At 35.9% G+C, this 12294-nt stretch overlaps 2 protein-coding genes across 2 annotated transcripts; both read right to left on the bottom strand.

The window, feature by feature from the left end:
- Positions 1-49: 49 nt before the first annotated feature.
- On the bottom strand, positions 50-721 carry LOC129902495 (uncharacterized). The gene has a single exon (XM_055977758.1). The coding sequence runs from the start codon at positions 719-721 to the stop codon at positions 50-52; it is 672 nt and encodes a 223-aa protein (XP_055833733.1).
- Positions 722-2302: 1581 nt separating this feature from the next.
- Positions 2303-11116, bottom strand: LOC129902938 (serine/threonine-protein kinase CTR1). Its single transcript, XM_055978384.1, has 15 exons — positions 9689-11116; positions 9071-9369; positions 8844-8988; positions 7693-7808; positions 7096-7304; positions 6335-6754; positions 6192-6232; positions 5615-5683; positions 5035-5135; positions 4856-4940; positions 4675-4773; positions 4532-4600; positions 3148-3279; positions 2956-3050; positions 2303-2781 (listed from the first exon to the last, which is right to left on the bottom strand). The coding sequence occupies exons 1-15, from the start codon at positions 10547-10549 to the stop codon at positions 2676-2678; spliced, it is 2847 nt and encodes a 948-aa protein (XP_055834359.1). The 5' UTR covers positions 10550-11116; the 3' UTR covers positions 2303-2675.
- Positions 11117-12294: the final 1178 nt, after the last annotated feature.

Below are 12294 nucleotides of genomic sequence, written 5' to 3'. Positions count from 1 at the left end.
GAACTATGTAGTGAACAAAACAACAAAATGAAAACAAACAATTAAGAGTTCAAGACTCGGAATTCAAACGGTCAAGTGCCTCTCGAGCAGGAGCAAAATTGGGCTGAACTTTTTGGGCTTCCTGATAAGCCTTTTGAGCCTCCTCCTTCAAGCCCTTTTTCTCGTAACAATCACCCAACAAGCAAAAAGCCTTGACATTATCACCCTTCAACCTAACAGACTGAGTCAAATCGTCAATCACTGAGTCAACTTGTCCACGTCGACTCGCCGCTAGTCTCAACTGAGCCCTCTTAAACAATGCATCCGCTCTCTCCGGCTCAGACAACGACTTCACGGCGAGCGGCGAAAGCGCGACGTCGATGGAATCAAGAGCCGACGTCTTAAACCCCTGCAAATCAAGAGCCAAAGCCTTGAGTATGTGAGCTGCTGCATCTTTCGGGTCTAAAGCGATAGCCAAATCGGCTTGTGCTTCAGCTGATTTAGCTAGAGAAGCAGAGTCCGATCGATCCTTCGCTGCTGCTAATTTAGCTTGAGAAAGAAGCTGAGCTCCTTGTACAAAATGACGCTTCGATTGCATATCGGCACGGTTTCGGAGACGAAGCTTCGAGAAGTATTTCTGGGGAACGTTGTACATGAAAAGGAACATGAAGATTGTGACGAGTATTAGGATTGCTTGAAGTAGAAGATCACGCCACATGTGGCTATCGGAGAAAACATCCATGGCGATTTTTCCCTTTCTGGGTTTTCTGAGGAGTTTTCGATTGGGTGTCTACCGTTTAAGCTTTGTTGTACTACTAGCTTTAGCTTTAGCTTTTTATCCGTCCATGGAAGTAAAACTTTAGTTAATTTTTTAAGTATTAATTAATGAATTACAGGCCAGAGTTGTTAGGTGTAGTACCTTCTTCATTGGTATTTGTACATTTAGCTCATGTTATCTATCTTACAAACATGGAACCTTATGTTTTAGAAATTGACTTACTAATCATCATTTGGTATAAGGGATAAATATAAATAATAATAGGATAAAAAAATAATTCATAAATAAAATTTTGATTTCTTATTTAGTTGAAAATTTTGAAATAACTTATTCCACCATTTATATCACAGTGATGAAATAAGTTATCTCATATAAGTTACCCCACCTTATTTCAAAATAAATAATTTTAAAATAATTAATCCTTAGACAATTTATCCCAACCAAATGATTGGTTATTTTCTTATTGATTCTTGAAGCGGTGGCATTATTAAATGAAGTCTATGCAAACTGGTGGCATTATCGAATGAAGTCTATTCAAATTGAATTTGTATTTTTTAGATTAGGCCATAAAATGGAGTAATATATATATTGACTAGCTCTAAATATTTTTGGCCAAACATCAAATGTGTAACTTTTTTTTAAAGTATATGAGAGCTTTATTACATGAGTAAAGAATGCTTTTATTCGCTTTACTAATTAAAATTTCATATCATTTTAATGACTCAATTAAACTCGAATTCATATAAAATTGTCACACTTTAAATTATCGAAGATAAAGATACATAACGAAACTTTGTAGGTGTTTAAACATGAACTTTGAAATTAGTTTGAACATGAACTTGAAATTATTAATTTGAATAAGGATTGATTTGAAGTTGAGTTTATATTTAAATATGCAATTTCATTTTAAAAATTCATTTGTTTTTTCTCATAAAACGTAAAAAAAACTAACAATTTATAAGAACCATTAAAATTCTCCCAAAATTACCATCAAAGAATTCTGTAGCAAATTCACAATTTGTGAGAACTATTAAAATTTTCCCAAATTACCATTAGAGAATTCTACTACGAAATTTACATTTGCTATCTACCCAATTAACTCTTTTTCCATTGACCTTTTTGGACAGCCTTCTCTTTGATTCAGCAAATATTAATAGGGATAATTACGATGGGTCATCTTAATTTATCAACAAAATAATTATTTGATGTACATTCATGTATATTCGATATATATTTCATGTATAGAGTATATCATAATATATATTTAATGTATAACTCATATATAAATAATTCATATTGTATAATCAGTGTATAAAAGACTTTTGACAAGCTATATTATATAATTACTGTATATTTTCTATGATTATGACTATTTTTTATGTAAATATAACATGAGTATATTTATTGCAAACTAATTAATTTATTGTATATATTTGAAATTGTCCCAAATTAATAAAAGGTAAACATATCAGTTTTGGGGTAATACATTCACAAGTATCAATTGATTGATTATAAACATAGACAAATACTAAAGAAAACCATAAATAATTGAACCTTTCCTATATTATTATTGCAGTAGCAGTACAATTTGTGCTAACATGGTAGAGGAATCAGAAGGACAAGACTTCTGCAAGAATACTTTCCCCAGATACAAAAAGGAACACTTGCCCAAAATCTACTACATAGTTATAATTTCAACCTCTAATTATTTCACATTTGCAAGGGCAATTGGCAGACAAAGTTAGATGTCTCTATCTAACTGGATCTAACAGAGGCTTGTTTATCATTCAAAAAGTTGAAGAGAGCCAACATATCTGCAGTTGTTGGGCAAAGTTTTCGGACTTCGTCAGCATTAAGTAATTATATATATCTTTGAACTATGATGACTTTATTCTTCTCCAACACAAGTGGAGAGTATCTAACTCTTCAAGGTTCCTCCCATCTGAATCAACTGTAGTGGAGACTTGAGTAGTTTCTTTAATGTATCCACAATGTTAGCGAAGGATGGGCGTTGTGCCGGATCACTGCAAGAAAATGTGAAACTATTAACTGATGGAAATAGAGAGAAGAGGCAGAGTATCCGTCAACATGATCGACAGCACAATTTGACAAGTAGAGATCGAGATGAAAAAGATAGGATGTTGATGCTTCTTGTTCCTACATAATTTAAGGCCTATAGTATTAAAATGTTTACTTACTCATTCCAGCAGGCTTCCATAAGAGATGCCAACATTGGAGAAGTATTCTGTGGAACAGTGAGCCTCCTGTTCTGGAAAGCTACAGCGCCAACTACCTGAAAGCTCACAAATAACACGTCAAATACATGTCTTTTTTGATATTTAAGTCCGGGAGAAGTATGGGGTGTGGGGTGCAGCAGGGAAGAAGTAAACCTGCGCAGGGCTCAGTCCATTCCAAGGTTGTTGCATGGTGACAAGCTCCCATATTATTACACCAAAGCTGTAGACATCAGACTTCTCATTTGAGGGCTCCCCGCGAAGAAATTCGGGGGCCATCCATTCAGGCTGAAACAAAAAGCAAGAGAATTACACGCTGATTGAAGGACGTACAAGAAATTGCTCAACCTGCAAGATGTAGAGTTCGAAAAAGACGACTTTGTACTGGCAAGGGAAGTAGGTACACTGTTGATAACGGATATATTCATAGAGTAAAAGGCGCAAAAATTAGAGTAATTGTATTTCATGAACTATAGAAAGCAATTAAAGCAATTTTTCCTACTGAAGAAACCAAGAGACAAGAGAGACTGTAAAATTCTCAACTATTTCCGTACTCCCCATATACTTTGCACGCCGATTTTCACAGAAAAACATGGTTTGTCCACATCCGAACTTTGACTCAAACGTAGATAATAAGATGTGGTTTTCAAATATTAGAACTTGGCTAAAATATAGATAATAGAAAGAAATAGTTGTGATCTAGAAGTCATCATGGCACAAAAATAACTGCTGCCTGTATCAGAGGCCCTACAGAACTCAATTTGCATGTTTTTGCAATCCTAATGGAAAAAAGACTTGGCATCTAAGATCAGTAAATGGAGCCAAGCAGCTCATAATTCTCTAGTTGCTTGAACTCGGGCGGGGTGACCGATACGATTGCGGATCTACAGATCGGATTCTCCATGAAATAAATTTAAAGATTCGGGTGTACCGAACCAAGTATGGATACGGGTATGGGGTTTCAGCTAAAAATTATTTTAATTATCTAAAAATATAGTTGTAAAAACATACCTAAATTATGGTGGACTATTTGGAAGGAAAGGAATGCAAAAATTTTTGAGAGCAAGTTTAAATCTGTAATTATTATTTACAAATGCATCTCTTAAATGTCTCTTTTGGTGTAACATGACTATTGCAAATGATATAGAGGCCATGATAGACTTCTTGAGTTAATTGCACATTCAATGATGTTAGGCCTGTAAATATCTTTAAAGAACCTTCTGGTTGCGGACTTTTTAATACAAATATCTTTTAACGATAAAAGAACATATGCCTAAATTGTATCCATCTCGAATTTCTCAATTGATTTTGATCAAAGTAACCAAAATCGATATTTGGTGCGGATACCACACTTATGTCGTGTCGACACACGTTCGGCACCAAAAGTGAAGAGTTTGCACAAGTTCGTTGATAAATAGGGGAGGCTGAAGAATAAGCACCTCAGCACAAGTATTTCCTTGCTCATTTTTATTTGGAATAAGATACATATGCTACCTGTTCTAGCATATAAAAAATAGTTTGTGTGTTGGAAGGTACTTACAGTTCCAGCAACTGATTTTGATGATATGAACGTATTAGCTTTAAATCTTGACAGACCAAAATCACACACCTGGAAGAAACATTTCAGAATATCAAAACAGCAAGTTCACCTTTCAACTCGAAGGTAAGTAGGCAACAGTTTACCTTTACATTCCAATTTTTATCAACCAATAGGTTAGGAGATTTCAGATCCCAATGCACAATGGGTGGGCTCAGACAATGAAGATAATTGATACCCTTGGCCTGTATTTCAAGTGAATAAGAAATTTTTCTAGGTGAAAGAATCAAAAGTATGAAACTGGGAAAATGTGAAATTGGCACAAACCACATCCAAAGCCATACGGATACGTCTCCTCTGGTCCAACAATTCCCCAGCAGCTGGCCTGTGTATCAGGCGGTAAAGGCTTCCTCTATCATCATAAACAAGGCACAGAAACTTTAGGCCCCTCAAGTACTTGAAGTTAGAAAGTTAGAATGTTATGCAGCTACTGAAACACAAGTTACCTAGGCAAATATTCAGTCACAATTGATAGATGAGGGCGTTTGGTAACAGCCCCCATGAACAACACCACATTTGGATGACGGACGCGTTTCATAATTGCAACCTTCAGAGAAAACATGAGTGCTGAGTTACCATCCAACAATGGACACCAATACAATGACCATAATGACAATGGAACACAGGAGAAGGTGAAAAACTGCAGGATCACTCTATTCAATACAGGAAACCTTCTTTTCACAAAATCCATGAACTAGATTTAAGAATCTCACAAGCATAGATATGAATGCAATTCACAACAAATTGAGACTAGATTGCAAAATGCCAAGATTAAACTACAACAACTACTACTATGTCTCAATCCCAAGCTAGTTGGGTCAGATACTGTGTCGATTAAACTAAACAAAAAAAATGCACTATTTCTTTCTGTAGTTCAGCCTTTTTGTGCTACCCTTGCCATACAGGGGAAACAAGAAAAAGAAGAAAAAGATCAGATGCAGAAAGTAGGCTTATCTTTATCCGAAACCTAAAACATTTTATTGTAGCCAGCATACAACAGTTCGACCAACAATTATATGCTCTCACCTCCCTTAGAAACTCCTTCAACTGATCATCATGAAAATCCTGGACGGTTAGAAGCTTGACTGCAACATCCTGCAGTAGTTAGTACCATACCTGATCAGTCAGAAAGAAAAAAAAAAGGCACACTGTTTCCGAAACTAAAAATAGTCTCCACAAAGCATCTTCTAAAAATGTTTGGAACTTCAACTTCATGCATTTGTTGCCAATCCTTTTTCTCCTAGTAATACATGCAAGTTAAGAGGAAATATCTAATCTAGAAACCACAAAGTAAGAGCAAATTGGACTACCTCATGCGGGGAAGTTTAGTCAACAACAAGATACCACTAGCATCATCAAGCAATGATCTGAACATTACAATTCTATTGACATGGAGTTACACAAATGTCTTACTTCAATGAGATTTACACATTTGCCTTAACAATTGACACGACATCATCCCTACTCCTTTAATGTGTAATGCAGTCAATACAGGTACAAACATGCAAAATGATTATAACTTTTTTTTAGGGTTGAACAGAATCTTCTAATCTTGTAAATTATCATGAATTTCATTGCGACAACACAAATAAATAACACTCACCGATCCATTCCATTCAGCACGATGTACTGTTCCAAATGAACCTGCATGAAAGAAGAGTAGTACATCAAGATATACTGATGTCAAACAGGGTTCAATAAATGAGGATTAATTTACAATCAATAGATATATTGACAAAGACGCACCAGCACCAACACGCTCTTTTATATGCAATTCATCCCATGAGATCTCAAGCCAGTCCATTGCAAGAAAAGGCTCAAGATGCAGATATCTTGGATTTGTTGCTGTCGGATGTTTCTCTCGGTTCCCAGTTCTACTTCCAAGCTCCATTACATCCATTTTACCTATTAAAGTAGCTTTTGGCGGTCTGCCAGGATGCAATGGTGAGTTTTTGGACAGAACAACCTCCTTCTTGTAAGTCTGCCTGATAATAACTTTGTCTTCTCTAGGTCTAGAATTCTCATCTCCTGCTGTTTCAGCCGCAACAAGAACTTCACGCGGTTCAACTTCCAAAGCTTGATAAGGTTGGTAAAGTGGATCATTTGGAAATTTTGGCTTATCACTGACAACAATTTCCTCCACAGGTTTACTCTCAACATGGGGGTCTGCAAGAATAGAAATCACAAATTTATTTACTCTAATGGTGACAATGAAGATTCTGAACTTCAAAAATTTCCCAACTGCTGATTCTAACAACTAAGCAAATGCATAAACAAGCTCTTTCAATAAAGTCCAGAAGAGAACTTCCACATAAGCCTTTTCCTGTGCTGAAAGCAGGATACTTTGTAAGAGAGATAAAACATATATAGCGATCCATGTAAGAAGGCCAGTTGTCTATCCTTAATGATATATAAACTACTTCATGTTCAACCAGTGACGTTACTTTTCTTCTATCAATAGGAGCACCAATTAAAAGCTACACAGCGCTACTTAAATAATAGCACACCTGTATGCAAATCATTTTCCGGAGGAGCAAATGTGTCATTTGAATGCCGTAACTGATTACTTATATCACTATCCATATAAGGTTGTTGAAACTCTTTCAAATGAGACACTTGAAGTGGTGAAGGCACAGGAGACAATACACCTCCATTGATAGAGGAATCTGGACCATGTACGTTTCCCGGATCCCCAACAAGATCAACCACAAATTCTCTGATAAAATAACCACACAAGTCAATAACAATGAACTAAAAATAAACATCAAACTCATCGGTATTTAAAACAAGTATCAGATCTCCTGATCGTTGGACCTGGGATTTTCAAAAATGTATCGGACCTTACAAAAGATTATAATGCAAAATCAAATAAGCAAAGGTCTACTACTTTAATCTGTAATACTCAAGAAAGCACAATTAAAGATGGTGAAAGAAATGTCAAGTATGAAGTAAATAACCAATAATGAGGTCTGAAACATTATATCAGATCCAAAATTTTGGAGATACATTTGAAACAAAAATCATACTCACTAAGGAGAAAATACTTGTTGATGGTAGAGGAGATAACTGCTTTGATTGAAGAGATAGTAGATAACATGTTTTACCTTGACAATCTTCTGTCATCCTCAATTATCACCACACAAGAAGACCGGTGATCTGCGACACAATACTTGCAACCTCGAGCTATCCTACAAGGCAAACCTACGTAATCCGCCAATTTCTGTATATTATAAAATCACCAATTAAATTTGAGTCTTCTAAAAGCTTCCTTTCAATAATCAACTAATTACAAGAATGATGAATGAGAGAGCAAGTCAGAACCCTATCTCACCCTGCCCATTAAACAATTATATGGAGAGAAGATATTCCAAAATGAATATGACGAGCCTTAACTTCACATATTCCTTACTGGATAAGATCCATTATGATTATTTCTCCTCAACTACTTCAACTGGTATTTTTTATGCAATACCTTTTAATGTCTATGGTGCGTGCCAAGCAGAACCTTAATTTTTTTTTAGTAGCTCAAAAGTTATGAAAACAATCAATATGTCCCTTTATCAAACATCATACTGAATTCACTAATCAAGCACAAAACTTCTCAAGCCTGATTGCAGCATTGAGGAATCTAACAAACCACAGAGGTTTTGGGAGCAAAAAAATTGCTCAAAATGATTAAAGATCAATTGCATTACCAAAGATTATATTTTTCTTTTTAACAATCAGAATTTATTTGTTACACTCCTTTAGTACCAATGCTGCTGCCTCCTCTTATTTTGGCACCTAAATGTGTTTCAGTTAACATCTAGCATCTATTTCCTTGATGTGGTAGCCACATTAAATTGTCAAGACTATACGACACTGAAAAACTCATCAAAAGGGGCAATTGATCACCCTCCAAATTAATCACAAACTTGAAACACCTCCTTGTATGGCATAGTCAATATTGCACTATAACTAGCTTCTTTCCAGTCACTTAGTGTAATTCGTTTGACCCTTAATCGGAACATTTCATCTTATTCGCAGTACGTTACTTCTCAGGTTTCGGACCGAAAGATTTAACAGTTTTTGAATATGTAATTTCTTACTTATTTTTCTCCTACTATACCAACTAATGGGCAGATAAAGTTAATTAAACCATGAAAAACACCAGGAGAGGGGAGGAGGGAAGCAATTTCTAGATAGCTCTAATAGCAAAGCATGAGAAAAAGACGATTGAGAATTTGAAGACATGAAAAAGAGGTCTCTCACTAACCTTGAACAGAATAGCTCTGTGCCTGCAAAGTCCTGAGGAGAAACTGCCAATTGGTAGCACAATGCACTTCTGCAGATCTTTTAATCTCTTGCTAACAGCTTTCCACCGCTGATGAAGATCACCTTGCTCCACCGGAAAAGAGCCCCTTAAATTTCAAGGAATCCAATATCATACAGAAGAATATAAAGTGCAAAAGAGCATACTTCGAAGAAAATCAATAAACCTACCCCATATGGACAGCCACAAGCTTGCCAAGGTTTTCTGCCAAGACTAGCGTATTCTCAGCAGCAAAGTAAATTTCTTGAGCTTTATCTTCTAATTCCCTGAGCCTTGAATCCCCACGCCTATCAATAAGAACAACCTCCATTGATGTCTCACTGGGTTCAATTCCTTTTAATGCCATTAGAGATGGTATTTGTTTACCATCCTCTGTTGCATTACACATGACCCACAGATATGGATTCATTCCTAATATGTTATAAAACCCATCCGATATCTTATCAGCATAAGACAACGAACCACTCACCTGAAATTTTTCACAAACTTCACCATTAGATAATTACGAATCCACAGTTAAAATTAAATGACGAATGCTTACAGCTAAACTAACAGGAAACAGAATTATTTCCCCCCATAAGAATAACTACCAGGCATGCTCTTCCTGAGTAGCTCACTTGGTTGGCTACCTGTCGTTGGCGAGGATTTCACACCTTGTAATCCCCTTCCCCATTTCTCACCCTCCCAATTTTGGAAGGAAAAAAAAAAGGCATGCATTTCCCCCCAGAACTATAGTGTGTGTGTGTGATTGAGAGGGAGGAAGGAAGAAGAGAGGGGGATATATATACCCATAAACGATAAGACACAGTTTGAGCATCAGAAGATCCACCAAGGCCCTTGATACTTTTGCACTCCTGCAGAAGTATAGGCTCTCCAGAAGCAAGCATTGCTTGCTCTACAAGCCTTTTAGCGAGCGTGAGCTGCAAGTAATAGCTCTCCTTCGACTTCTGCATCAATGTATCCTCGCTATCAACTCTCTCTTCTGCCTCCTGCACCACCACTTCCCTTGTCGTCGACGTCTGCGTGTCTTTAACTCCTGTACTCGGCCAGTTCCCATCAACTGTCGTTCCTGAAAACAAACTCCCCGCATAACTAGTACTTCCCCAACTCGACAGCCTTTGCAACGAAGTTTGTCTCTCGAATTGCTTCCCCACACAACTGTAATTGCTTCCGCTACTCGATAACCTCTGCAATGACGGTTTCCGATCAAATGTCCTCTGCTGTTTCTGCTCCGGCGGTGCCACGTGGCTATCAACCTGCAATTCATGTATCGGTACAGCTTCAGGAGGAACAGGAAGCAAAAGCTCATGTTCATCCTCTGTATCTCCATCATCCAATTTGATTTTCACGTGATTCTGTATTGATTTCCCTTTCTTATTTTTCTCCGTCAGCCAGTTCACAAAAGCAGCCAATTGCTTCCCGTGAATCTTATCACGGTTCCCGTACGAAAATGAAGCATCATTATTGGTATTAGTCTCTTTCACATCACTTGTCAGCTGTTTCGATGTGACATCGCTCTCTTTTGAAGAAGATTTTCGATCTTCAACGTCACTGATCTTCTTCTCGTGATCATTAACAAACTTTGCAGATGCATCGAACCCACGGTCAGGAAATTGCCTTGGAAAAAAGTAAGTCGTTCTATGCGGCATTTTTTCACAATCCTCACGTGAACAAAAATCTCACCCAACCCAAAAAAAAAAAAAAAAGTTTCCACACCCGCACGCTTCAATCACTCCTCTCCTACTTGTTCCTCAACTACTTTTCACCTTTAATGAAAGCAAGTCTCCACCACCACCACCAAAATCCGATTCACCGTACAACCGTCGGAAAACTTCCACAATTTTTTATCAGAATACCGATCACCACCAACAACAAGAAGGAGCAAAATACATTATTTTGCTTATACTTACCTTTCAACTTTAACCGTGTTGTCGGAAAGATATGAAATCTGCTACCTTGTTATTGTATATGGAGAACAAAAACAATTTCACACGAATTCATATAACACCATGAATACAAATACATATACAACAAAAAAAACCTTATAGGATAAGTAATCAAAAACGATATAAATGCTCTTTTTTCCTTGAAGATATCAAAAACTTGTAACAGAGCAGAAGCTAGCTGACAAATAAGCTTTAAGCAAATGGATTTTCGGCTTCTGCAGAGAGGAGAGAGAGAGAGAGAGACGAACCAGTTGTTAAGGTGATGTATATTTTAAGCGCAGAGTAAAAAGAACTAAAAATCGAGTGGGAAATTGAAAAAAATAAAAGAACAGCAAAGCTAACGTGCGCTGAGGATATACTGCGCTCAAATATTGTAAAATGAACACGTCAGAGTTAACGAGGACATGCAAGCGACACGTAGAAAATGACGGTCAGTGCGCACTGGTCACCCTGGCGCAAGATAGAGAGCAGTCAAGTCGTTAAGAGAATTAAAAAATGGTGGCAAAAGATTTTTTTTATGAATTGCGGAACCCAATGGGGCGTTTAGAATTATTAATTAAAGTAACTAAGCCTATTTTGATCAAAACCAACTTAAAGCCCCTTTTCAGCTTTTGGACGTGTTTGCCTAATGCTAACTTTAAGCCAGAAAGTTCTTAAAGTCAGTCAAAAATGAAAAGTTAGGATTACTAACTTTTTTTTTCTAAGTGCTGAAAGTCATTTTCTTTGACCATGGAAATTACTTTTATATCCCTTATATTTTAACTAAATTCCCAAACTACCCTTTTTATTCTTTTAACCCTAAAATTCACATAATTTTTCTCATTTAAGCACTTTTATCCAAACACTCAACTGCTTATTTATAAAAATAACTTTCAGCACTTTAAAGTTCTAAAAGCACTTCATACATAAAAGTTACTTTTTTTAAGCTCATCCAAACGGGCTCTAACTAATTTTATTTAAAATTTATTAACCAACATAATAAAATATTCCCGCTGTTTTATATTACTCTTTAAGAAAACTTTAATTAGAAACATATTTTATCAAACTAGTTTTGTTAGTGATAATGAAATTTTTAAATTTAATCATTATTACTTTACTTACAAAAATAAGAAAATACTTTATTATATTTACTAAAAATTACTTGAATACTTACTTTAGTTATTTTTTCTTCAAATAAAATATTAAATAGAACCCAATTAAGGTAAAACAGAATAGTACCATTAGTTAAAAGAATGTGACTTTTTATAAACGAAATATAATGTAAAGGATATCATAGAAATTAATACCAAAAAAGAAAAATATTCAATACCTATTTATCGTCGGTATTTTTAAATAGCAGGAGCAATAGAAATAATTACTTAATGCAAATTTACATTACATCGACTATATACAGCACCTTTGGATTAGGATGGTTCAAAACTAAATCAAAATCGATAATTTGAAATTAA

Source organism: Solanum dulcamara, chromosome 9 (assembly GCF_947179165.1).
Source record: "Solanum dulcamara chromosome 9, daSolDulc1.2, whole genome shotgun sequence".
NCBI classification, from domain to species: Eukaryota; Viridiplantae; Streptophyta; class Magnoliopsida; order Solanales; family Solanaceae; genus Solanum; species Solanum dulcamara.
This window is presented reverse-complemented; position numbering and strand designations above follow the sequence as displayed.

Coding starts and splice junctions, on each gene's coding strand:
- LOC129902495 (XM_055977758.1), bottom strand. CDS start 721: ATGGATGTTTTCTCCGATAGCCACATGTGGCGTGATCTTCTACTTCAA.
- LOC129902938 (XM_055978384.1), bottom strand. CDS start 10,549: ATGCCGCATAGAACGACTTACTTTTTTCCAAGGCAATTTCCTGACCGT. Junction 6,755..7,095: donor GGAAAATGATTTGCATACAG/GTGTGCTATTAT, acceptor CTATTCTTGCAG/ACCCCCATGTTGAGAGTAAA. Junction 2,782..2,955: donor ATGGAAGCCTGCTGGAATGA/GTAAGTAAACAT, acceptor ATTTTCTTGCAG/TGATCCGGCACAACGCCCAT.